At 37.1% G+C, this 23,244-nt stretch overlaps 1 protein-coding gene across 3 annotated transcripts; it reads right to left on the minus strand.

The window, feature by feature from the left end:
- Positions 1 to 18,774: 18,774 nt before the first annotated feature.
- Positions 18,775 to 21,550, minus strand: LOC145037514 (F-box protein AUF2-like). Of its 3 annotated transcripts, XM_078986202.1 has the most exons (3): positions 21,162 to 21,550; positions 20,457 to 21,045; positions 18,775 to 19,544 (listed from the first exon to the last, which is right to left on the minus strand). In XM_078986202.1, exons 1-2 carry the CDS (start codon positions 21,207 to 21,209, stop codon positions 20,467 to 20,469), a joined length of 627 nt encoding a protein of 208 aa, XP_078842328.1. In that variant the 5' UTR covers positions 21,210 to 21,550; the 3' UTR covers positions 18,775 to 19,544; positions 20,457 to 20,466. The 3 variants fall into 3 exon arrangements, with proteins under 3 accessions (XP_078842328.1, XP_078842326.1, XP_078842327.1); XM_078986200.1 differs by having other exon boundaries at positions 20,457 to 21,550; XM_078986201.1 differs by having other exon boundaries at positions 20,427 to 21,550.
- Between the last annotated feature and the right edge of the window lie 1,694 nt (positions 21,551 to 23,244).

The raw sequence follows: 23,244 nt of genomic DNA on the forward strand, positions 1-23,244 counted from the left end.
TACAAGTTATTTGAAAAGCGAGTATCAGCATTTTTACAAATGCTGGTGAGTTCATAAGTAATTAGTGAGATTTTATTCAAATAACTTTATAATGTAGTAGTTTAAGAGTTTACAGTGTATTAGAGTTCTTTCCAGAAAATCCTATATTTTCTTTAATAAAAGCAGCCTTCTACCAAGACTGGACGGAGTTATGTGGTAAAAAGTAGTTTTCCCTTAATCGCTATCATTATCAAAATACTGAATTTGATTATTAAAGGAAGCAAGAGAAGTCAAGGAAATAACATATGCCTCAGCAGTGAGGACTGCTGACTAAGGCAAAGGAATCATAGACTCCAGGAGAGTATCGAACGAACGACACGCCTGGTTCCGTCTAACAAATGGAGACACAGATCCCAGAAGGTACCAAATGAAAGGTACATCTGGTAAGGTCTAAAACAGTGAATACAGACCGCAGACAGTATCAAATAAAAGATACATCTTGTAAGGTCAAAACAGAGAATACAGATCGCAGACAGTATCAAATGAAAGATACATCTTGCAAGTCAAAACAGAGAATACAGACCGTTGACAGTATCAAATGAAAGATACATCTTGCAAGGTCAAAACAGTGAATACAGACCGCAGACAGTATCAAATGAAAGATACATCTTGCAAGGTCAAAACAGTGTGACTCTGAAAATGAGTTACCAGCATACAGTGTAAATTGTCGGTGAAATACCGTTACCTTAAGGCCATGAATTATAAGGTAACCCGGGATACTCGTAACCATACTGACTAGAGTTCCAGACGCCCTACAAGCGTCTATAAATATGACATTTGTCACCCCTTGGCTTGGTAGGCCGTGGACTGTAGCTAGCAGTCAGGGTGCGGGGGTGTCAATCCCGTATAGATCTATACACACAATGTCCACTCTCCCTACCGGAGACTCTGGTTACCAACTAGACGACGAAGAAGGCTGTGTCCTGAAGATGCATCCCAAATAGTGGGTAGAGTGTTTCTAATGCAAGTGTTGAACTAGAGGTAGAGACTCATAACTGAACTGACTAAAGTAAACCCAAATGTCTATGCTTGTGTACATAATATATAACAAATGAATCGAACGACCTTCGAATGGACATCCGATCCCACCAGACCACATCTCAACGAAGAAAAGGAAGTAGGGCGGACAAGCCTTCCTAAGTCCTTCAATCATTATTTATATGCATCTATACAAGCACAGGCATACATCTAACTACACTTGAGTGTGTATCAATTGGAATCATATCGTGAAGTATAAGTGTACAGTGTGGAATAACCGACTTGTGAAGTATATGCATAAAGTGGAATAATTGAGTCGTGAAGTATAAGCGTAAAGTGGAATAACCGAGTCGTGAAGTATAAGCGTACAGTGTGGGATAATCGAACCATGAAGTATAAGTGTACCAAGTATAATTGTATCACGAAGTGGAAACGACAACTGGTGAAGTAAAAGCGTCTATCAAGTATAAGTGGCTACAAGTATAAGTGATATAGAGACAATGATTGGTATAAGCGTATCACGAAGGAAATGCGTTATCAAGTAGGAGTTTTAAATAAGTAAAGCGAAGCAGCAGTACAAACAAGTAAAAGTATACGTCGTAAAAGGGAACTTCGATGAAAACTTTGGAAAAACCTTTATACTCAGGGAAAATCACATTTGGTACTCTTTGGTAAAATTAGTTTGAAAATCTTTATAAATCCTTGGAACCTTTATAAACCAGTTTAAAATGAATTTAGATAAAATAGTATAAGTAAGAGTTTTGAAACAAATGAAAACCTTTTTGAAACCATCATAGTATCCTACTCGGTAAAACAATGTACAATGTGGTAAAATCCTATGCATGCGGTTTATCAATCACATGTGATTGATATGATAACTGGCATGTTTAACTTGTATTCCCCCCTATAAAACACGTAAAAACATTTAAAAGGTTCATTCAGGGGTATGAACTCACCTGGTGTAAGTGGATCTGACGAAGGCGCCGGTTGGGTGCTCGGTGTCAAGTAAAGACTTGGACACACTTAGTGACCTATTTAACATATGATAACATATGTTTTCATACAATTAGTACATATAATACTAATTAAACAAGTACACGCACTCAAAGGAGCAGAAAACACTTTGGTTAAGTGTTTGGGGTGTCACGGGTAGCGTCTAAAGGTGTGTATGGCTTAGGAATGGAGTTTACTCTCCGAGAGTAAACTCCCAAAGCTTATTTTACGGCCCAGGGACATCTCACCATGAGTTTACGGCCGTAAACTCATGGAGAGGGGTTCTAGTGTGTTTTAAGGCTTCTAACTTGTTCATGGAATTATTCTAGGTCCAAAACTATAAGGTATGAATGAGTTTAAGGTCCTTAAGGGCTCCATTATGGAGTTTACGGCCCATGAACCATCCCTAAGGGAGTTCACGGCCGTGAACCCCTATACCATGAGTTAAGTGAAGTTTTAAGCCCTTAATCCCTTCCTAGCATTTTATAGTAATAGTCTAAGGCCATTTGGGGGACAAAAACCAACATTTTGGCATCATTAAGGGTGTTTACGGCCTTGACATGTGTCTGGGCCGTAAACTCCTTTTAACCCCTTAAATCTTTGTGTTTGGATGAACTAAACCCGAAATAGCAAGCCCCTAATTCATGTATTAAGCCTAAGGGTGGTTTGGGAGTGTGTTTGGGGCATTTTGACAAGGTTTATAGGTGTTTACGGCCTTGGCATATGCCTGGGCCGTAAACTCTCTTTTATGCCTCAAAATGATTGTTTTAATTGATCAAACACTCCTAGGCTAAATCCTCAATTTATTTCCAATCCTTTAGGGACATTTTGGGGTCATTTTGGCCTTGGTTTAGGGGTTTACAGCCTAAGCATGCTCTTAGGCCATGAACTCCTTTTCAATAGCTTCTAAGTCCGATTTTTAAGCTATAAACACGAATCATAATGTTTAGAACAAGCTAGGATAAGCGGACTTACCATTTGGAAGCGTTTGGTTGCGGATTCGGGTCAAAAACGAGTCTAGAGAGAGAGTATAGAGAGAGAGGGTGGAAAAGGCTCAAATGGAGTTTACTGCCCCTTATATATGGGTGGAAGTTGGAGCTCAGTGATATTCTACCCGATACTGTCGTTTAACGGGGCTTTTCGTAGCACCCGATTTAGTGGTTGTAATATTAAAAACTAACTTTTCCAACTAAATGGAAATGTGTATTATGAGTTTTTATTTCTCTTATCACGACTTAACGACATAAATAGATGAAATATTTATTTAATTGGCGATCTCTAATTAACTGAACTTTTATACAGTGGAATATTCCGTTAACGGTAACGGGGTAATGTAACGGAATAACTTTGGATTGTCACATCATCCCCCCGTTAGAGGGAATTTCGTCCCGAAATTCAGGTCTAGGCAAGGTAATTGGTATGAATGATAGAGGTAGGAGGGTACTTCCTCTTCGGTTTGTCCTCGCATTCCCAAGTGAACTCTGGTCTGTGTTTGTCGTTCCAACAAACCTTCACCTACGGGACGCGGATTCCGTCTCGTGTATTTAGTGGGTTCCAACTGGTGTATCTACGAGGTTAGAGTTCTCAATGGTTTCTATCAGGATGAGTGAGATACGAAGAGTGACGTCGGGTGATCACGTATCAGGTCTAAGAAGTGGATCGATCGGGTGTGAATCTTGTGGAATATTCGAAGGTAGTGGCGGCCTGAAAAGGGTTGGACCAAGTCTTCATGAGGATTCTCAGATGGTCCTAAGCTCTCGGAATGGTAGAGCTTTTTCAGTACTCAGAACATAGTGTACTTCTATGGCAAGATCATCACTGGCATGATCGTCATTCCGAAGTTCCTACGTTCTCACTCGTACTGAATGTGTAGTCCTTCAGGTTGGTTCTTAGAAATCTTGGGTTGTCTTTGGTTTCGTGCATCCTGTCAACTGGCTCTTAGAGGCTCTCTAGGTCATCGGATGGGTTGCGTATCTATGGTTATTTGTCTGCTGTAGAGTTTCTATCTTAATCTCGTGCAAAATGAACTTGCACGAACGATTCTTGAGATACGGAAACCCTGAGAGTCGGGGAGATAGGGTTTCACCAGACGAGTGTTGGACTATCTCAGGAGGTGGTTCTACTATTTCTGCATGAGATAGTATTCATGGAACACCTAGTAGTCCAATGAATCTCTAAGTCTTTGTTTTATTCTAGTGCGGAATGCGCATGTTCCTGCATAACCTCTCGGCTAACATCAAGGTTGGTGCCAAGTCTATAATCCCTTCGGGATCTGGGTCATGAGGCTTAACACCACTACTTTCGCACTTGATCAAGTATTCTTGGCTGCGAAGGTTATCCTATGGTTCTCGGTATCCTAGTGTTCACTTCGGAGAATGTATTTTATCGTTTACAGGGCGACGATGATTTCCTCCATGCGAGAGGGTGGAGGATGATGGGCACTACTTGTCTATAACAGGATGGACAAAGTGCCTGAGTAGTGCGAGCATCTACTCTTACGAAGGTTCTGAGTTTTCTCGGTCTAGGTCAAATCTAGTGAGTATAGGGTTCCATCACTCGGAACTTTAATCTCCTCATCCATTCTTTTTAGATTTTACTTTATCGCAGCTCTCGGATTTCCGGGATATTCGCCGCGATGCTTAATTCGGGGGATTAAGCGTGAATGGATGTCGTAGTCCATGTTCTTGTCTCTTACGACTCAGATTTCTTTATCAACCGAGGGTGTTAGCTACTAGGTTGGCTCAAGCAGAATGACAACAACTTCGGATTTGTGGTCATTATAGTAGCTCAATCTGTAGGGTTCTCTTGACTCTAGCTCCCGTTCCATGGAATAGGATGAAGGGTCTTTCTAGAGAATCTACTAGGTATGCTTCGAGTGGTTATCGTCTTCTGGAATGCATGCAGTGCCTTTCGCTTTGGTTCTTATCTGTCTAAGGAGGGTTGGTTAACAGCGCGCGGTACCCCTCTCCTGGGTACTTCGGAAGGTTTGAGATAAGAGGGACGACTGACGGATCGCATTAGGTTTGATTAATTGTTTTATGTTTAGGTTCGGAAGAACCTTTATTTGCCAACATGGCCACGGAGAAAGTTCTTTTTACACAGCACTAGGGATGTACACATGGTTGCACTACGTCAAACCATGATCAATAGAGTCTTCGAAATTTGCATACTTTGACGTGACATAAAGTGAAGATCAATAGAGTCATCTTGTGTACCACTGTCGCGGATACTTAGACCGATAGAGTCGACGTGGAACTATAGAGCGTTCTAAGGGTTTCTGAGTGGAGTACCTTTTCATGAATGGATTCTCACGAGGCATTTCTATAATCGCCTAACACATACTAGTCATGTATAATTAAGGTGGGGAGGACTGTTGAATGAGCGACTCCACCCTAAATCCACAACCAAACGAGGAACAGGAAATAAGGCGGCATTCACTCACTCTAGGTCTATCCATCTTAACTATACATGGCCGTAACGTATATGTTTTGCCATTATAGTTTTACCTGATGAATTTTTATATTTTATAACAGTGCTGCGACTTTCACCTTAATGAGGAAGAAAATTACAATTGAATTAGCCTTTTCTTGTTTTCAGTTTAGTTATCCGAGATCGAGAGATGTACCAAAATCTACTAGGTTCCTTGATGCTTCTCCCTAAGCATTAGAGTTAGACTCCTCCTGTGTCTTTGTCTTTCCCTTCGGTTGGGTAATCCTTCTTGAAGTGTCCCACTTCACCACATAGGTGGCAAACTGTACGGGTCGCCACATTGGTGGTTGATGTAATGAACTCAACCGGGGTTCTGCAGACGTGAGCAGTATGCCCCAACATGTGGCACCTAGCACAATAGAGCTCCGGGCAGACACCATGATGATGGTAGCTGCACTTGCTGCAATGGGGAAGGTTTCCTAAGTATGGTCTCCTAGGTGTAGGGATGGAAGGGTTGGTAGGGAATTTGACCATCTCAGCTCGTTGCCCTTCGGAAGGTCCTTGAGCCGAGGTACTTCCCTCCTCGATCTTGATCTTTCTCTTTAGTGGATTTGAGTGAGGTTCTTGGGTGGCTGGGTATGAAGGTGTTGGTTGTTGCTGTCTATTGCTAGGATCGGAAATCCCGATAGGGCCCTTGCTAACGTTGGCATTGTTAGCATTCAGGTGAGCCATGACAGCTACTACGGCTGCTGAGACTACAGCTTGAAACGTAGCTTCATCGAATAGGAGAGTAGGTTTCTTGCTTGTGGATTGGTTACGCTTCTTCGGAGGCATGGTTTTCCTACACGGAAAGGAACGCATGAAAATGAGAGACGATGGCTAAACCCTAGACATATCTGTCCTAACTGTATTAGGCATAAATTTTTCCCGTGCCTAGAGTACTGGTTGTCTGAGTGTCGACCTACATCCCTATGATGTAGTCCTGGTGTACAAGGTAAGAGTGTGAGTATCGGAAAAAAGGCCATAAGATGGGAGTTGTTCCTACTAAGTTACCTTTATACTGGGAAAGGTTTCACTCTCCGGCCTGGAAAGATTAAGAACAGTTCGGAACGAAGCCGCGGAAAGAGGGGCTCATGAAGACTTATGGCTACACAAACTCAATAGGGGTGCGGGGATCCGCTCTAATCGTGTAATTGGCAACGGGAACAAGGCGATTTACCTAACACATAGTGTGAGTAGTGTAACCACAAACTCACTAAGTTGTATTATTTTAGGGGTGTATTAGCGTGACGAACACGAGGAAAAGACACTTCTAGGGTTCCATGTACTGGTTCCCTCTGTCTACCTCGTATCCCTGACCGGGACCGACGTTGGTTTCCTTCGGGTAGTTACCTAGGGTTCTCTTCTCGTATGGATATATTGAATTTCTGCTCCGCCTTACTTCCGAATTCAACTATGGGTGTCATCACTACACGATAGATGACTGGAAATCTCGGAAGTTTAGGCGAATCTCTCACCGATGTCCCTAAAAGATATACGCACTTTGGTGAATGAAATAGTCTAGACCTAGTTCATTCGTTTCCGAGATGCAAATCTTCTAAATGAACTTCTTCAGGTCGGAATCAACTCTTCTGCAGAGTACTGAAGTCGATAGGGTTTTCTACAGGGTTCGTGCGAGAACGGAAATGTCTAAAGAATCCTAAGAGATTATTAACATTTCACTGGATGATCCATATCGGGTCCTGCTACAATTACACAAGGTATACAAATCATATATAGCTTAGATCTGATAGGCCTTTGAATATGTGATACTACTCTAGAACCACATCCCAACGAGGAAAAGGAAATAGGGTGAAACCACACATTCTTAGCCTATGGGATCCTTATTATATATAACCTTGGAAGTATACTCTCTGTAGTTGTAGGTATATCAATAAGGATCTTTTAGTTCTTCACACAAGGTTATCTATGTATCCTAAAATACCCCTATGGTATTTTAATTTCTTGTTTGTTTTCTTATCTTCTGAATATGATTATGGGATTTATGTGAGTCTTTTAGTGCTCCAAAATACTCCTATAGTATTTTAACTTTATGTTTGGCTCTAACATTCCTAGTTGGTAAGTTCCAGACCTGTTGCAACACCACTATCACTCCCAAGCACACGTTCATCGCATCTCGAATAAATGTAGTTGATCAGGTTACATTTATTCCAGCGTACGATTACATAACTGCCCAGGTTTGACTGTAGTGCTCAACATCCGAAGACTTTTGTTATTGTTCTTCTTGTGATACTTGTGTTCAAGTGTTTAGATTCTAGATGTTATTATACTTTGGTAAAATATGGTTATATTTTAAAGTATAATTCTTGGTCAGAGTATTTTATCCCTTTTGTATTTATAGGTTGTATATCTTTTATGAATTGATATACTTAACTCACTATAAACAATGCTCTGATACCAATCTGTAACGCCTGTGTTTCTGGGCTTGCCATTTTTAGCAATGTAATAGTCTAGGTTAACCTTTGTAACCCGTTTTGAAATAATATAAGTGTATTATTTAAGTATTATGTGTTTTATGTTTAATTGCTTAATTATGTGGTTTGATTAATTAAGAATAAAAATAAGCGTCAAAATTTAAGTGTAAAATAAACTTTATATCTTTAGATAATGTTGTAGTAGTTGAAACAAGGTTTCCGAAGATATAAAGAATGCCGAAATCCGAGTTATAACGAGGAAGTTACGACCTGTCGAAGTTTCGCGACAGAACCGGCAACGCTGAATGACGTAAAAAGTGAAATTTATGTTAGAGCGATAGTTAGCCTTAGTGATCTAAACGAGAATCGAAGATCACGTTGTTAGTATCAAAGCGATAAAAAGTTAGGCGAGAACGGACGTCAAACGAAGAAGTTATAAATTTATAACGAAATTTTCTGTCCCGGCCTATTAAAAATAAATAATAAAAGTAAATTCAAAATTAACCGACGGAGTCTAAACGAAAGTTGTAGAGCGTAGTCTCACCTTCGCGTGGATATAAACAACGTCGAAAACGGAGTTTGTATGAAGAAGATATGAATTTCCGAAGTTTATTAAATAATTAGTAATTAAAATTAATTATTAAATCCGGCCTTATCCGAAGGCGAGTCACCGGGCTCATCCGGAGTACGCCCCGCGTACTCGAGTACACCCCGCGTACAGCGAAGAGTGTCGACACTCGCACTCGAGGACTTCGGATGACGCATGCAGTGACGTTTCGGAGGCAGTACGCCCCGCGTACTGCGAGGCATCAGCCTCGTATAAATAGGATGCGAGGGCAGCCGGCTTCTTTGCTATTTTTCTCCATTCTCTCTCCCGTTTTGCCTCAATTTGCGTGCAATAAGTACCCCGAAGCCCCGGTAATATTCCCGAGTCCTGAAGCAAGTCCCAAGATCCCGAAGATCCCGAGAAGTGCGGTTTCCGAGCCGAAGCTCTACCCGCGAGAAGTTCGATTTTTGTAGAGATCTTCCAGATCTGCTGAGGATTACTACTTTTGCAAGTCGTAGTGCTGTCCGATCATCTTCTGATCAAGTGAGTGTATACTACCTTTCATAAACGCAATAATAATACAAGTATAGTTTGAGTGTATTAAGTATATTGTTGTTTATATGTGTGAGTGTGTTGTTACTTTCTCTTAACGTATAATTATGAAGTATTTTATACGAGATACGTGTTATGTGTATATTTTGTTGTTATGTGTGTGAATGTATATTCACTTTCTTCTATCTTACAGATCTGATTATTTCTATATGAAATACGTGTTATGTGTGTGTGCCTCATGTGTTATATGGAAAATGTATTGATCAAGCATGCTATACAGGTTTTGGAAATATGTATAAAAATGTATGTTTTTATCTACTAATATGTTGGGTAGATAGTTGGTGTGTAATAAACAGATGAGAGGCCTCGTTGGTGTTTTGATCCAGTCATCTAGCGGAATTTAGATGACGACCAAGGACTTTTCTAGACAGTCCAGTGGAACGCTAGCAGGCTCATAACCTGTAGGTGTTAATGAACTTGGGTGTTCATTCGCTGTATTCCATCCCCCTCATGGTTGCCTTATTTGACTTATATTGCTGAGGAACCCCCGCAGCATGTGTTGTCACCCCGATGAAAATATTCTTAGATTAGGTCCCTTGTGTTAGTTATTTTAGGGACATAAAGTGAGAATAACGGGAATGGGTAACTGGGTTATTGTTGGTTGATAATAATTAATTTAATTATTTATTGTGGGTTGAAAACCCTATATGCTCACCAGGCTCCCAAGCCTGACCGACTCAGTTTTATTTGTATTACAGGAAGTGGCGCAAGGGCGTAAGATGGATGAACCATCAAGTTGTTTTGTTTACAAGTCTGTATATGTATATATTTGTTGAATGACTTGTAATGTTATCGTTTATGCTTATTGGTCTGTATCGGAACATGACACCCCGAGTTTTGGTTATATAATGAAAATACATTTCTTTTATGAAATGCTTTGATAAACATTGTTTTATCATGTTTTGTTTTTGGGAACAAATTCCGCAACTCTTTCAAATCAAAAGGATTTACTCTGAAATTATTTTAAAAGCATAAATGAAAATCGGTCTTTTCTGGCCGAGATTTTGGGGATGTCACACAATCTGTCACACCCCAAAACCGGAATGGCAGAAACGTTCTGGGGTGGATGATGTCATGTCAAGTATCACAACACATGCAATATAGTAATCAAATTACAACAAAACATTGCATTAATAGTAATAGTTTTACATGATTCACATTACACTATATCAAAGTAATACAAGTAAATGTAATAAGAACAGCATGGTACTAAGCTATCTTCGTCAACAGCTCCGGGGATGTACCTGTCTAATGTTGACCTGAGAATACAAGTTATTTGAAAAGCGAGTACCAACATTTTTACAAATGCTGGTGAGTTCATAAGTAATTAGTGACATTTTATTCAAATAACATTATAATGTAGTAGTTTAAGAGTTTACAGTGTGTTAGAGTTCTTTCCAGAAAATCCTATATTTTCTTTAATAAAAGCAGCCTTCTACCAAGACTGGACGGAGTTATGTGGTAAAAAGTAGTTTTCCCTTAATCGCTATCATTATCAAAATACTGAATTTGATTATTAAAGGAAGCAAGAGAAGTTAGGGAAATAACATATGCCTCCGCAGTGAGGACTGCTGACTAAGGCAAAGGAATCATAGACTCCAGGAGAGTATCGAATGAACGACACGCCTGGTTCCGTCTAACAAATGGAGACACAGACCCCAGAAGGTACCAAATGAAAGGTACAGCTGGTAAGGTCTAAAACAATGAATACAGACCGCATACAGTATCAAATGAAAGATACATCTTGCAAGGTCAAAACAGAGAATACAGACCGCAGACATTATCAAATGAAAGATACATCTTGCAAGGTCAAAACAGAGAATACAGACCACAGACAGTATCAAATGAAAGACACATCTTGCAAGGTCAAAACAGAGAATACAGACCGCAGACAGTATAAAATGAAAGATACATCTTGCAAGGTCAAAACAGTGAATACAGACCGCAGACAGTATCAAATGAAAGATACATCTTGCAAGGTCAAAACAGTGTGACTCTGAAAATGAGTTACCAGCATACAGTGTAAATTGCCGGTGAAATACCGTTACCTTAAGGCCATGAATTATAAGGTAACCCAGGATGCTCGTAACCATACTGACTAGAGTTCTAGACGCCCTACAAGCGTCTATAAATATGACATTTATCACCCCTTGGCTTGGTAGGCTGTGGACTGTAGCTAGCAGTCAGGGTGCGGGGGTGTCAATCTTGTATAGATCTATACACACAATGTCCGCTCTCCCTACAGGAGACTCTGGTTACCAACTAGACGACGGAGAAGGCCGTGTCCTGAAGATGCATCCCAAATAGTGGGTAGAGACTTCCAAATAGTGGGTAGAGTGTTTCTAATGCAAGTGTTGAACTAGAGGTAGAGACTCATAACTGAACTGACTAAAGTAAACCCATATGTCTATGCTTGTGTACATAATATATAACTAATGAATCGAACGACCTTCGAATGGACATCCGATCCCACCAGACCACATCTCAACGAAGAAAATGAAATAGGGCGGACAAGCCTTCCTAAGTCCTTCAATCATTATTTATATGCATCTATACAAGCACATGCATACATCTAACTACGCTTGAGTGTGTATCAAGTGGAATCATATCGTGAAGTATAAGTGTACAGTGTGGAATAACCGACTTGTGAAGTATAAGCGTAAAGTGGAATAACCAAGTCGTGAAGTATAAGCGTAAAGTGGAATAACCGATTCGTGAAGTATAAGCGTACAGTGTGGGATAATCGAACCGTGAAGTATAAGTGTACCAAGTATAAGTGTATCACGAAGTGGAAACGACAACTGGTGAAGTAAAAGCGCCTATCAAGTATAAGTGGCTACAAGTATAAGCGATATAGAGACAATCGCCGGTATAAGCGTATCACGAAGGAAATGCGTTATCAAGTAGGAGTTTTAAATAAGTAAAGCGAAGCAGCAGTACAAACAAGTAAAAGTATACGTCGTAAAAGGGAACTTCGATGAAAACTTTGGAAAAACCTTTATACTCAGGGAAAATCACATTTGGTATTCTTTGGTAAAATTAGTTTGAAAATCTTTATAAATCCTTGGAACCTTTATAAACCAGTTTAAAATGAATTTAGATAAAACAGTATAAGTAAGAGTTTTGAAACAAATGAAAACCTTTTTGAAACCATCATAGTATCCTACTCGGTAAAACAGTGTACAGTGTGGTAAAATCCTGTGCATGCGGGTTATCAATCACATGTGATTGATATGATAACCGGCATGTTTAACTTGTATTCCCCCTATAAAACATGTAAAAACATTTAAAAGGTTCATTCAGGGGTATGAACTCACTTGGTGTAAGTGGATCCGACGAAGGCGCCGGTTGGGTGCTCGGTGTCAAGTAAAGACTTGGACACACTTAGTGACCTATTTAACATATGATAACATATGTTTTCATACAGTTAGTACATATAATACTAATTAAACAAGTATATGCACTCAAAGGAGCGGAAAACACTTTGGTTAAGTGTTTAAGGTGTCCCGGGTAGCGTCTAAAGGTGTGTATGGCTTAGGAATGGAGTTTACTCTCCGAGAGTAAACTCCCAAAGCTTAGTTTATGGCCCAGGGACATCTCACCATGAGTTTACGACCGTAAAGTCATGGTGAGGGGTTCTAGTGTGTTTTAAGGCTTCTAACTTGTTCATGGAATTATTCTAGGTCCAAAACTATAAGGTATGAATGAGTTTAAGGTCCTAAAGGGCTCCATTATGGAGTTTACGGCCCATGAACCATCCCTAAGGGAGTTCACGGCCGTGAACCCCTATACCATGAGTTAAGTGAAGTTTTAAGCCCTTAATCCGTTCCTAGCATTTTATAGTAATAGTCTAAGGCCATTTGGGGGACAAAAACCAACATTTTGGCATCATTAAGGGTGTTTACGGCCTTGACATGTGTCTGGGCCGTAAACTCCTTTTAACCCCTTAAATCTTTGTGTTTGGATGAACTAAACCTGAAATAGCAAGCCCCTAATTCATGTATTAAGCCTAACGGTGGTTTGGGAGTGTGTTTGGGGCATTTTGATAAGGTTTAGAGGTGTTTACGGCCTTGGCATATGCCTGGGCCGTAAACTCTCTTGTATGCCTCAAAATGATTGTTTTAATTGATTAAACACTCCTAGGCTAAATCCTCAATTTATTTCCAATCCTTTAGGGACATTTTGGGGTCATTTTGGCCTTGGTTTAGGGGTTTACGGCCTAAGCATGCTCTTAGGCCGTGAACTCCTTTTCAACAGCTTCTAAGTCCGATTTTTAAGCTATAAACACGAATCATAATGTTTAGAACAAGCTAGGATAAGCGGACTTACCATTTGGAAGCGTTTGGTTGCGGATTCGGGTAAAAAACGAGTCTATAGAGAGAGTATAGAGAGACAGGGTGGAAAAGGCTCAAATGGAGTTTACCCCCCCTTATATATGGGTGGAAGTTGGAGCTCAGTGATATTCTACCCGATACTGTCGTTTAACGGGGCTTTTCGTAGCACCCGATTTAGTGGTTGTAATATTAAAAACTAACTTTTCCAACTAAATGGAAATGTGTATTATGAGTTTTTATTTCTCTTATCACGACTTAACGACATAAATAGATGAAATATTTATTTAATTGGCGATCTCTAATTAACTGAACTTTTATACAGTTGAATATTCCGTTAACGGTAACGGGGTAATGTAACGGAATAACTTTGGGTTGTCACATGTGTATATTCTTGAAATAATGTGCTTGTAATGTAAAATAATTATACTTAGATAATTATTTTGTAGTGTATTCTTGTAGCGATGTATTAGAGTAATGTCCCAGAAACTATACCTATTATAGTTTGCATGTAATGTTTTGTTCTATGTATCGTACTTGGCAAAATAGTGTAGGATTCCCAAACTATACCAATTACAGTTTAATTGTAGTGATTCGTAATGAAATGAAAAAACACTTGCAATTTTAATTGTATGAAGACTAATACCCTTATGCGCAACATAATACAAAAAGGTTAAAAATATACGAAATATTTTTAGGAAATGTAGTAAAGACTCGTTTTATGGCAATTGCAAAGGTTTTAAAACTATTTGAAAATGTTTGTATAAACACAAAAATCCTTGTGTTTTACTTGAATCCCCCCCCCCCCCCCCCCCCCACCCCTTAAAAATATTAAAACATTGAAAATGTAAGGATATGAACTCACCTCAAATGTACGTTAAACGGAACTAGCGAGTTGTAGAGATAATTCTCAGGTAAGCGTACACGCTAATAACGTCACCCTAAAAATAATTGCATTCTTCGTCGTGTTTAAATTAATAATAAATTAATTCAAACAGTGAGTTAAATAATTAATTATGTAAATAATACTTACAAAATTAATTTGGAATAATTGGAAATGTTGAAGTGTGATTTCGGTGGGAAAATGGGTTTTTGGTGGGGAATGGGGGTGTTTTTGGTGTGTTCTTGAGGGGTTGCTTGAAGATTTGAAGAATGTTATGAAGATTTGAATATGGGATGAATGTTCTTGATGAATCTTATGAAGATATGAAGATACTAGGAAAAATTCTTATGACTTTTGAGAGAAAATTTGGCAAGAGTTCGGTGTGAGAAGTAGGGAAATGTGGTTGAATTCGGCTGAACATAAATATATAGGGGTGAGAATTTGGCCTTAATGGGCTGGACCATGTGTGTGTTCGGTCTTAATAGGTCATTTCCCTTGTGAATTCGGTCATACATAGACCGAATTCTCTTGTTAAATGATATGGCCGAAAACTCAATTGGAAAAGATTCCAAAAACCGATTTCCTTAACTTGGTTTGATTCCATGACCGAATTCACCATGTAATTGATTTCTATGACCGAAAACACTAATTTAGAGTGTTTATTTATGTTTTAAACCTTATCCTTTTGTCAACACTTGAATTATACTAGCCTAAATTAACTTAGCTTTCAATCTAAGCTTAATTACTAAGTTATAAACAAGCCCTAAGGGTTATAGAGGACACAATGCAATAAGGAGTGCAATGTAGGTTCACTTGTGCTAGGTTAGGGTTTTCGGTATTGGCTTTCATTTAAAATTCTTTGAAATAAAACCACAAATATATTAAGATATATATTGTGATTTAAGCTAAGTAGTAGGCTTAGGTATGAATAAGTGAAACTCTTTGTTTGATCTAGTGTAAGCTTTGATTGAACTAGTGTGAATTTCATTGATTTTTATTGACTCGAAAGAATGGGTTGTTACAGACAATAAGTCTAATCGGTATTGTTAGTTAGTGCCAAAGAGGGGGGTAATTTCATCCGTTCATAGTTTACCCTCGAGTATATACAGATTTGAGACACAGATGTGGACATTTTTTTACCTTTATTTGCTCTCTTCTTATTGTTTCCTTTCAAGTGACCCAACTTCTTATTTAACCAAAGTTGTAAACAATTGTTCATCACCACTTGGTAACATACTCCTAAAACTTTTATTTTTAGGGTCCTCATGATGGGTTTATATATCGGGCAGACGGAGTGGAGACTACGAACTCAAGTGGTGATGAACAATTGTTTACAACTTTGGTTAAATAAGAAGCTTTAGTCGGATGTTAAGAAGCTGAAAATTTGGTTATTTCTAAGTTGGGTTGTTTTCTTTATCATATTAGTCTATAAGTTGTAATGGATGTATAATGGATTTTTCTTGTTATGTTTAGCATTGTAATTTCACGTTTCATGTTATGTTTAGCAATGTATATGTATTGGATTTGAAATCCTTTTTTTGTTTAATGAAAATGATATTGTGTTGTGTGTACATTACATATACAATTGTTTATCTTTGTGATATAAGTGTCCATATAATAAGATCCAACATGTAACTTACAATATAAAACAATTGCCCCCACATACAAATACAATAATATACAACATACAACAATTCTACTAGTAATGGGAACACATTATAATACAATAACATATAATATGCTTCATATAACCATGCACGTCCATTACATTCATATATGCAAATGACAACAAACATATTAGTCTAACAACCAAGTTTCGTTCATAACATTCATCAAAGTTAAACCCAACCAACATAGTAGTCTAACAAGAAAACTTAAATCAAACATCATACAACCAGTTTTCCTTAATCAATATCCATTGGATGTTCACCTGAATTGCCTTCTCCATTTTTCCCTTCAACCCTTTTAGCCAATTTTTTCTTGTTAATCCTCAAATAAAGCTTCCTTTTCTACGTACCCCTTGTTTTTGCTTTCTCTTCAGCTCCTGCAACTTCATATGATTTTACACCACTACTTCCTCCACCCGTCCCCCCCCTCCCCCCCCCCCCCCCCCTTTTAACATCTTTACTACTTGATATCTTTCTCTTCACTCTGAGTTTTTGGGCTTATCAGCTTTTTTGGGTTTCTCAACTTGAGGACATGTAACCTTGTTGTGACTAACTTGTTTGCAGACACTGCATATAATTTTCTTCTCTACCTTTGACACAATGTGTGTAGTACTCTTTTCACTTGGGTCCTTCCATTTATTAACTTTTGTTCTGTCTGAAATTTTTCTCCTCAAATATGGCAGTGGTGGTATGAAATCAGTGCATGACCACATATTGCTACCATTCATCCCATACATTGGATACTTGTAAGTGTTCTTGTAAACAGCTCCAGAGAACATAGGATCCAAAGCCATTATGACCCAAAATTCGAGGCCCACCAATAACATCAAAAGCCCATAATGGCCCAACTTCCTAAAAGATTCCCAAAGCTCCAAAAGGGCCCAAGCACCAAAAAGGCACACAAACAAAAAACTAGGGACCAAAAACCACATCTCACGTCGTGACTAGCCTTGGTCACGTCGTGAGAACTCACTTAATCAGATCCCAACTCATCATGACTCAAACTAGCCAACTCAGCCAAGGGAAAGTCAACGAGGCTGCCCTCACGTTGTGAGAAGCCTTTCTCACGTCATGAGCCCCAAACAGATGACCGGAAACAGGACCAAACGCTTCTCACGTTGTGAGGTCTTGTGTCTCACGTCGTGAAAGAAGCCTGAGGCTAAAAATCAAACCTTTAAGTCCTTAATCCATTAAGCCTTCAATCCTACTTCATCCAGAAGATAAAAAGGACTCCAAAGTCCAACAAAAACAATTACTTGATGGACATGTATGCCCCAAGCTTGTCCTAAACCTATCTCATGTCAAAATGACAAGAAATGACCCCAAACTCAAACAAGATTCATAAATTACAACCATACTTCATATCCATATGATTAAATCATAGAGAATGACTCATTTATCCATAAAGTTGCCAACTTTATGGATCCCAAGCATGCTATCACACATAAACATGCAAAGAGGAGCTTAGAATTTAGATCTAGCAATTTGAGCTCATAAAGATTGGATCTTGGACACTTACATTGGTCCAAAATGTGCACAAAGTGATGATGATGAAGCCTCCTTGCTGAACCAACACTCTAGAACCTCTTCTTCTTCTTCTCTAGCCACTAAAACACTAAAACATATCCAAAATCACCAGGATGGATTAGGGTTAGGGTTATTTTTTTACTCTTTATATAAAATACAAAATATGAAATATCTAAAATACCCTTATCTCCATATACCTCTCCCCCTCTTCATCTCTCAACATAAAAAAAAAACACCACGGACTGCTATCATCCACAAGACAAAACTCTATCAAATCAAAAGAGCATCATCGAAAATTTTTTCTTCAAAGAACCAAATTCAAAAATCCATTGTCAAGTGTCAATAAATCCAATTTCAAAAACACCAATAATCATCTTCTCCTTGAATCGAAATACCAAACACAAAAACCATAGAAAACAAAATTCGTTTGAATATCATACAAATTCTGAAAGCCTCCATTTATTCAAAAACAAAAAAAGATAACACATTTGACAATTAATCCATTTGAGCGATTTTTCCTCAAACCCACACCATAAACATTATCATCATCGAAAACATCATATACCTAGGGATGTCAAAAAATCCCGTGAGACCCCGTTCCCGTGGCGGCCCCATCCCGTTTGGGGAGATTTTCAAAAATATCGGGGGTAGGGATGGGGGCGGAGCCAGGTTAACCCCCGTTTTAATTTCGGGAGCGAGGGCGGTGGTAGGTAATCTCGTCCCGAAACCCCCATGGGAACCCCGTTAATAAATTACACATATATTTACATATATTAATTATATAAATATAATGAACAATAGCATGATTTCGAGCTTTCAAAATTCATCAAAAACATGTTTTTAAGATGTCATAACTTTTTTATTTTCAACATATAAAATTTTGTTATAAATAATTATTTGTTACTTAAAAAATAACTTCCTTTAACTTAAATAACAACTTCTTTTAGCAAAAAAAAAAAGCAACCTAAAATCAATCGGTTTAACTTAAATAACAACTTCTTTTAGCAAAAAAAAAAAAAAAAAAAAAAAAAAAAAAAAAAAAAAAAAAAAAAAAAAAAACAACCCAAAATCAATCGGTGGCGGAGTGAGGGGTAATAAAGGGGATTCGGGGCGGGGGTAAGAAGGCTAAACATTTCGAAAGCGGGGGCAGGGACGGGAGAACGGGGAAATTTCGGGGGTGGGGGTAGGGGATGCATTCCCCGTCCCGTTTGCTCCCGTTGACATCCCTACATATACCCGCTAAAATCAAAATCACTATATACTCAAGATACTCAACAAAGCTTAACAACATCAATAAATCATCAACATAAACAAATTTCAAATTAAAACTTCAAGTCCAAAGAAACAACTTCAAAAATCTAGAGAAACGACTTCAAATGAAGGACACCAAGAAAACCCTAAAAACACCACTACTCGGTATGAATCTTGCAAGAGCAACAATCGAATACAGGTAATTATATATAATTTCAATCGATACATCAATAGTGAATAATTTTCAGATCCACAGATAGATATAAGAACAAACGATGATTGTGCATGATTTTAAAGGAGACTAGGTTGATGAATAGTAACGTGAAACCATATTCTCTTTCCACAATTAATTTGGTGATTAATAAACAAATGGCAATATATGTAACTCCAAACTAAACGAGCAGATAAATTATACCCGATCATAGTAGAGATTAGGAATCAAGATGGGTTTATGATAGAAGGTGGGAATTGTGATGGATGGAGAAGGGTTAGGTCAAAGGGAATAAACGTGGGTGAATGGTGTGGTTCTGGGTGAAGAAGATGATGTCCTGAGAAGACCAAGGGGAAATGACCAAAATGCCCTCATGTGCAAAGCACATGGGACAAGCTAACAACTCGATCTCTGGACGACTTTATGGCTAATGAAGATAGATTTACAACACACACACTAATACATGTTAGTTATCTTTCAAGGGAAATATACTCTTCATGGGAAATATACTCTTCATAAACCCCATATATCTTTTATAGAATCGCTCCATCTTCTAGCAAATATTATCCCATGTTACTTGTTACTTGAGCTTGCTTAATTCCCTGAAAATACATTTCATATATACGCATAACTTGAGTTACAAAGCTCATACACATATAATGAATTATTAAGCTCAAAGAGTAGTATGGTTTTCTTGCAAGCTTCTATTTTTTTGGGTGATGACATATATGTCTTTTCATGTAAGTGATTGGTCACTATCATTTGAATTTTACACCTTAGCTTCTAAAAGTTAATGTTTACTAATTAAAATGCACATTTTATTAGCATTGTACCTTGTACTTCCATTTCTTACTTCCAGGATTTTAAACTTTTCTTGACTAAAAGTTTCTCCCTAAAACTAACAACTTTACTAATGGCTTCCAAAATAAATTCTGGATTTGATAATCATATTTACCAAGCTTAGCATCTTACAAGAGATTTTGGTCTTCAAAATCTGTCTAACAATTACTTCAAAACAAAAGCATACACCCAAATGATTCATGCTTCATGCTTCATGGTAAGAAGCACATACAAATCTCAAAAGCTATACATGTGAAAAACTTACAAGTCAAGACAAATTTGTGACTTATTTTTTGTAAATTAGTAAGTACTAACCATGTACTATTGCATTTGGCATCATTATACTCGAAACTAAAGTTTTTTTTTTGGTTTTCCTCAAATTGATTCCTAATTAATTTCAAAACAAGACATTGAGACTAAGTGTGATTGTTTAATTGACTAGACATAAAGGAGAAGTTCTAACGTTATAGATATTCAATTGCAATTTGCAAAGAAGAAAGAGTCTTTGCAAGAATATTGAAGTTGTGATGAATGAAAGTCAAAGAAAAACTATGTTATAGAAATGTTGAAGGGTGAGGAATTCAACAGTAATCTTTAAGTAAACATGTATGGTAGAAAAGCAAAACCTAAGATATAAACCTTACAAGAATATTGAGTTCAGAGTATATATGGACCTGATTCATACTACATAAACCTCTGCATCATGCCAGTATCCTTCTCCAAAACCTCCTTCATAGCTTCAATATATGCAGCTTCTTCTTTATCTTCAAAACCATCTTCACTATCCAAAAGTCCATCATTTTCACCATGTAGATCTTTCATCTCCATTAGAGCACAAAATACCCCCTTCATCACATACCCTGAAACTGGCAATGTCAAAACAGGAATGTAACACTTACTCACCATATCAGGAACCTCAACACGATCAAACACAATTTCCGAAGCTGAATGTACCCATTCCTTCACCTCTCTGAGTTTTTTCCCACTCAGAGAAAGCCTCCCTCTTCTCCCTGAATCAGTAATTGATACCTTTTCCAACGTTGGTAGATTATTAAGGAGGTGCAACAGCATCACATTCCACGCTATCACATCCTGCAGACACTGAAACGAAATGGCAAGCTTCTTCTTAAGTAAATCACTGAGTAATTCGAGGTCTTCTTCTTCGCCCCCATTTCCATTAAGATACAATCCATTCTTATCATAAATTGAATTCGGCGATAGAAATATAAACGATAGAGCTTTGTGCCCCAACTTAACCTTCCACTTGAACAAACAATTATTATCAATATCTCTATGACCGAAAGATGGAAATTCGATATATAAGGACTTCACCCCTGTAAACGTGTTCAAAAACCCATTCGCAGATAGAAAGGACTCACCAAAAAACGAAGAAAGTTTAGGCGGATTCGGCCTACTTGGGTCGACATCACTGATGGTGTTCTTGTCGGGAATGTTAGGGTCTAAAGGAGCAGTGAAGGAAATGGCATCGACTTGAAGTACAATCGAGGAGAAACGTTTGGAAACGAGATAGCAAAAACAAAGGGTTTTCAAGTCGATTAATTTGTTTACAATTTGGAGGATGATTTCATCTGGTAAACGACTGAATAAAGAAGCATCTGCACCTTTTTTGCGTGATTGCACGATTTTCTTCATTGTTCAAATAATGATAATGGTTGCTGAAACCCTAATCGTCCTCCATGTTTTATAGTGAGTTGCTAAACAGACTTTTCCGTGTCCGGAACTTACACCCCGTTCCCCAGTTTATGAAAGGAAAAAGGAAAATAAAAGAAAGAAAAGAAAACAAAGTAAAGAAAACAAAATTTTATTTTATATTTCTAAATTGGAAAGAAGTAGAAGAAAAATTAATTATCTTTTTTTTTTTTTTTCTTTCAAATCCTCCTAGATAGAAAGGAAAGGTAGGAGGCAAAGCCATCATTTTATTTTTTTCCATTTTATTTCTTTAATGAAACTTGGGAACACGAGTTTTTTTTTTTGTTTTTTTTCTTGTTTCTACCCATTTCTTTTCTTTTCTCTTATTAAGTTGAACCCGGGAACGGGGTGTTAATGCAAGTGAGAGGCAGTGGCAGAACTTGGTGGGATATTAGGGGTACTTCACTACCCCTAAAAAATTATTTTTTATATATAAAAAATATTATTTATAAACATGTTTCATGTTATTGTAGCTTCGACTAAAAATATTATAATATATTTTTTAATGTCTGATATTGAATAACTACATATAATATATTGGCAATGTTTGCACCCCCATATAAAAATTACTAATTCTACCACTGGTGAGAGGAAAGTAAAAGAAATTAGTGTTATGAGTTTCATTACAGGAATGAAGTAGATTGTTAAGGGAATGAAATGATCAATTTCTTTCTTAACTTTCTTTCATAGATTTAGAAAGAATGAACAAAATGCTTAATTTTTCTTTGACTTCTCTTCGATTTGGAAACACAAAAGACAAATTTATTTTTGTTTTCTTTCTCTTCTTTTATCTCCACCTTTACTTTTTATTTTCTTTTCTTTTTCTTTGCTAAAACTCGAGAACCAGGCATAACTCATTTTTACAATAAATAGCTCAAAGCATCTCCACGAATTATAACTTACTCACTATTTTTAAACCGACAAATAGATAGAGGGTAACCTAAACTAATGGATCAGGAATGAGCGTTTAATATCATTGAATATATATATATATATATATATATATATATATATATATATATATATATATATATATATATATATATATATATATATATTAACCTTATTCACTTATACATTTAATATCATTGAAAAATATTGTTTTTTTGTTTTTTTATTTTAACTTTTCCATATATATTTAACGATCAATATACTTTCACAACTTATACAAATAATCCTTTTTATTTTAGCAATATTTCAATTTATCTTTTTATTATAATATTTTCAATGTTTTGGTTTAATCTTTGTAACTATAAAATAATAATTTTTCGTGTTTTATTTTCATAAATAATGAACTGATATATTTTTATTTATATACTCGTATTAAATAACTATTTTTGTTAAAAAAAATAGACTAATTAATTGAGAATGCTTTATTAAACATTTTAGAAAAATAAGAATAAATTAGTTAAATTTATTTTAAAAAAGCAATTTAAATAAGCTTAATCATTGGACTGATATTTTATGTCAAGATTAGTGAAATAGTGATGTGACACCTATTTATAATGTAACCATTGGAGATGTTCTTATAGTTATGACTTTTAATGCTTTAAGCTTTTAGATATAATGAAGAAAATGAACACTAATTCAATCGGTTTAGTAGGTCAAATGAATAGGGAATAGTAGTAAAAGATATATCATGATTAGTTTGGATATATATGCATCAAAACTACATAGTTTGGAGGGTTAAGCTTAGGTACATAACAGTCATATATTCTCTAACTCTTATATATATATATATATATATATATA

Source organism: Lactuca saligna, chromosome 3 (genome assembly GCF_052625555.1).
Source record: "Lactuca saligna cultivar CGN05327 chromosome 3, ASM5262555v1, whole genome shotgun sequence".
Taxonomy (NCBI): Eukaryota; Viridiplantae; Streptophyta; class Magnoliopsida; order Asterales; family Asteraceae; genus Lactuca; species Lactuca saligna.

Excerpts from the sequence above, each read along its gene's own strand:
- LOC145037514 (XM_078986200.1), bottom strand. The coding sequence starts at position 21,435 with ATGAAGAAAATCGTGCAATCACGCAAAAAAGGTGCAGATGCTTCTTTA.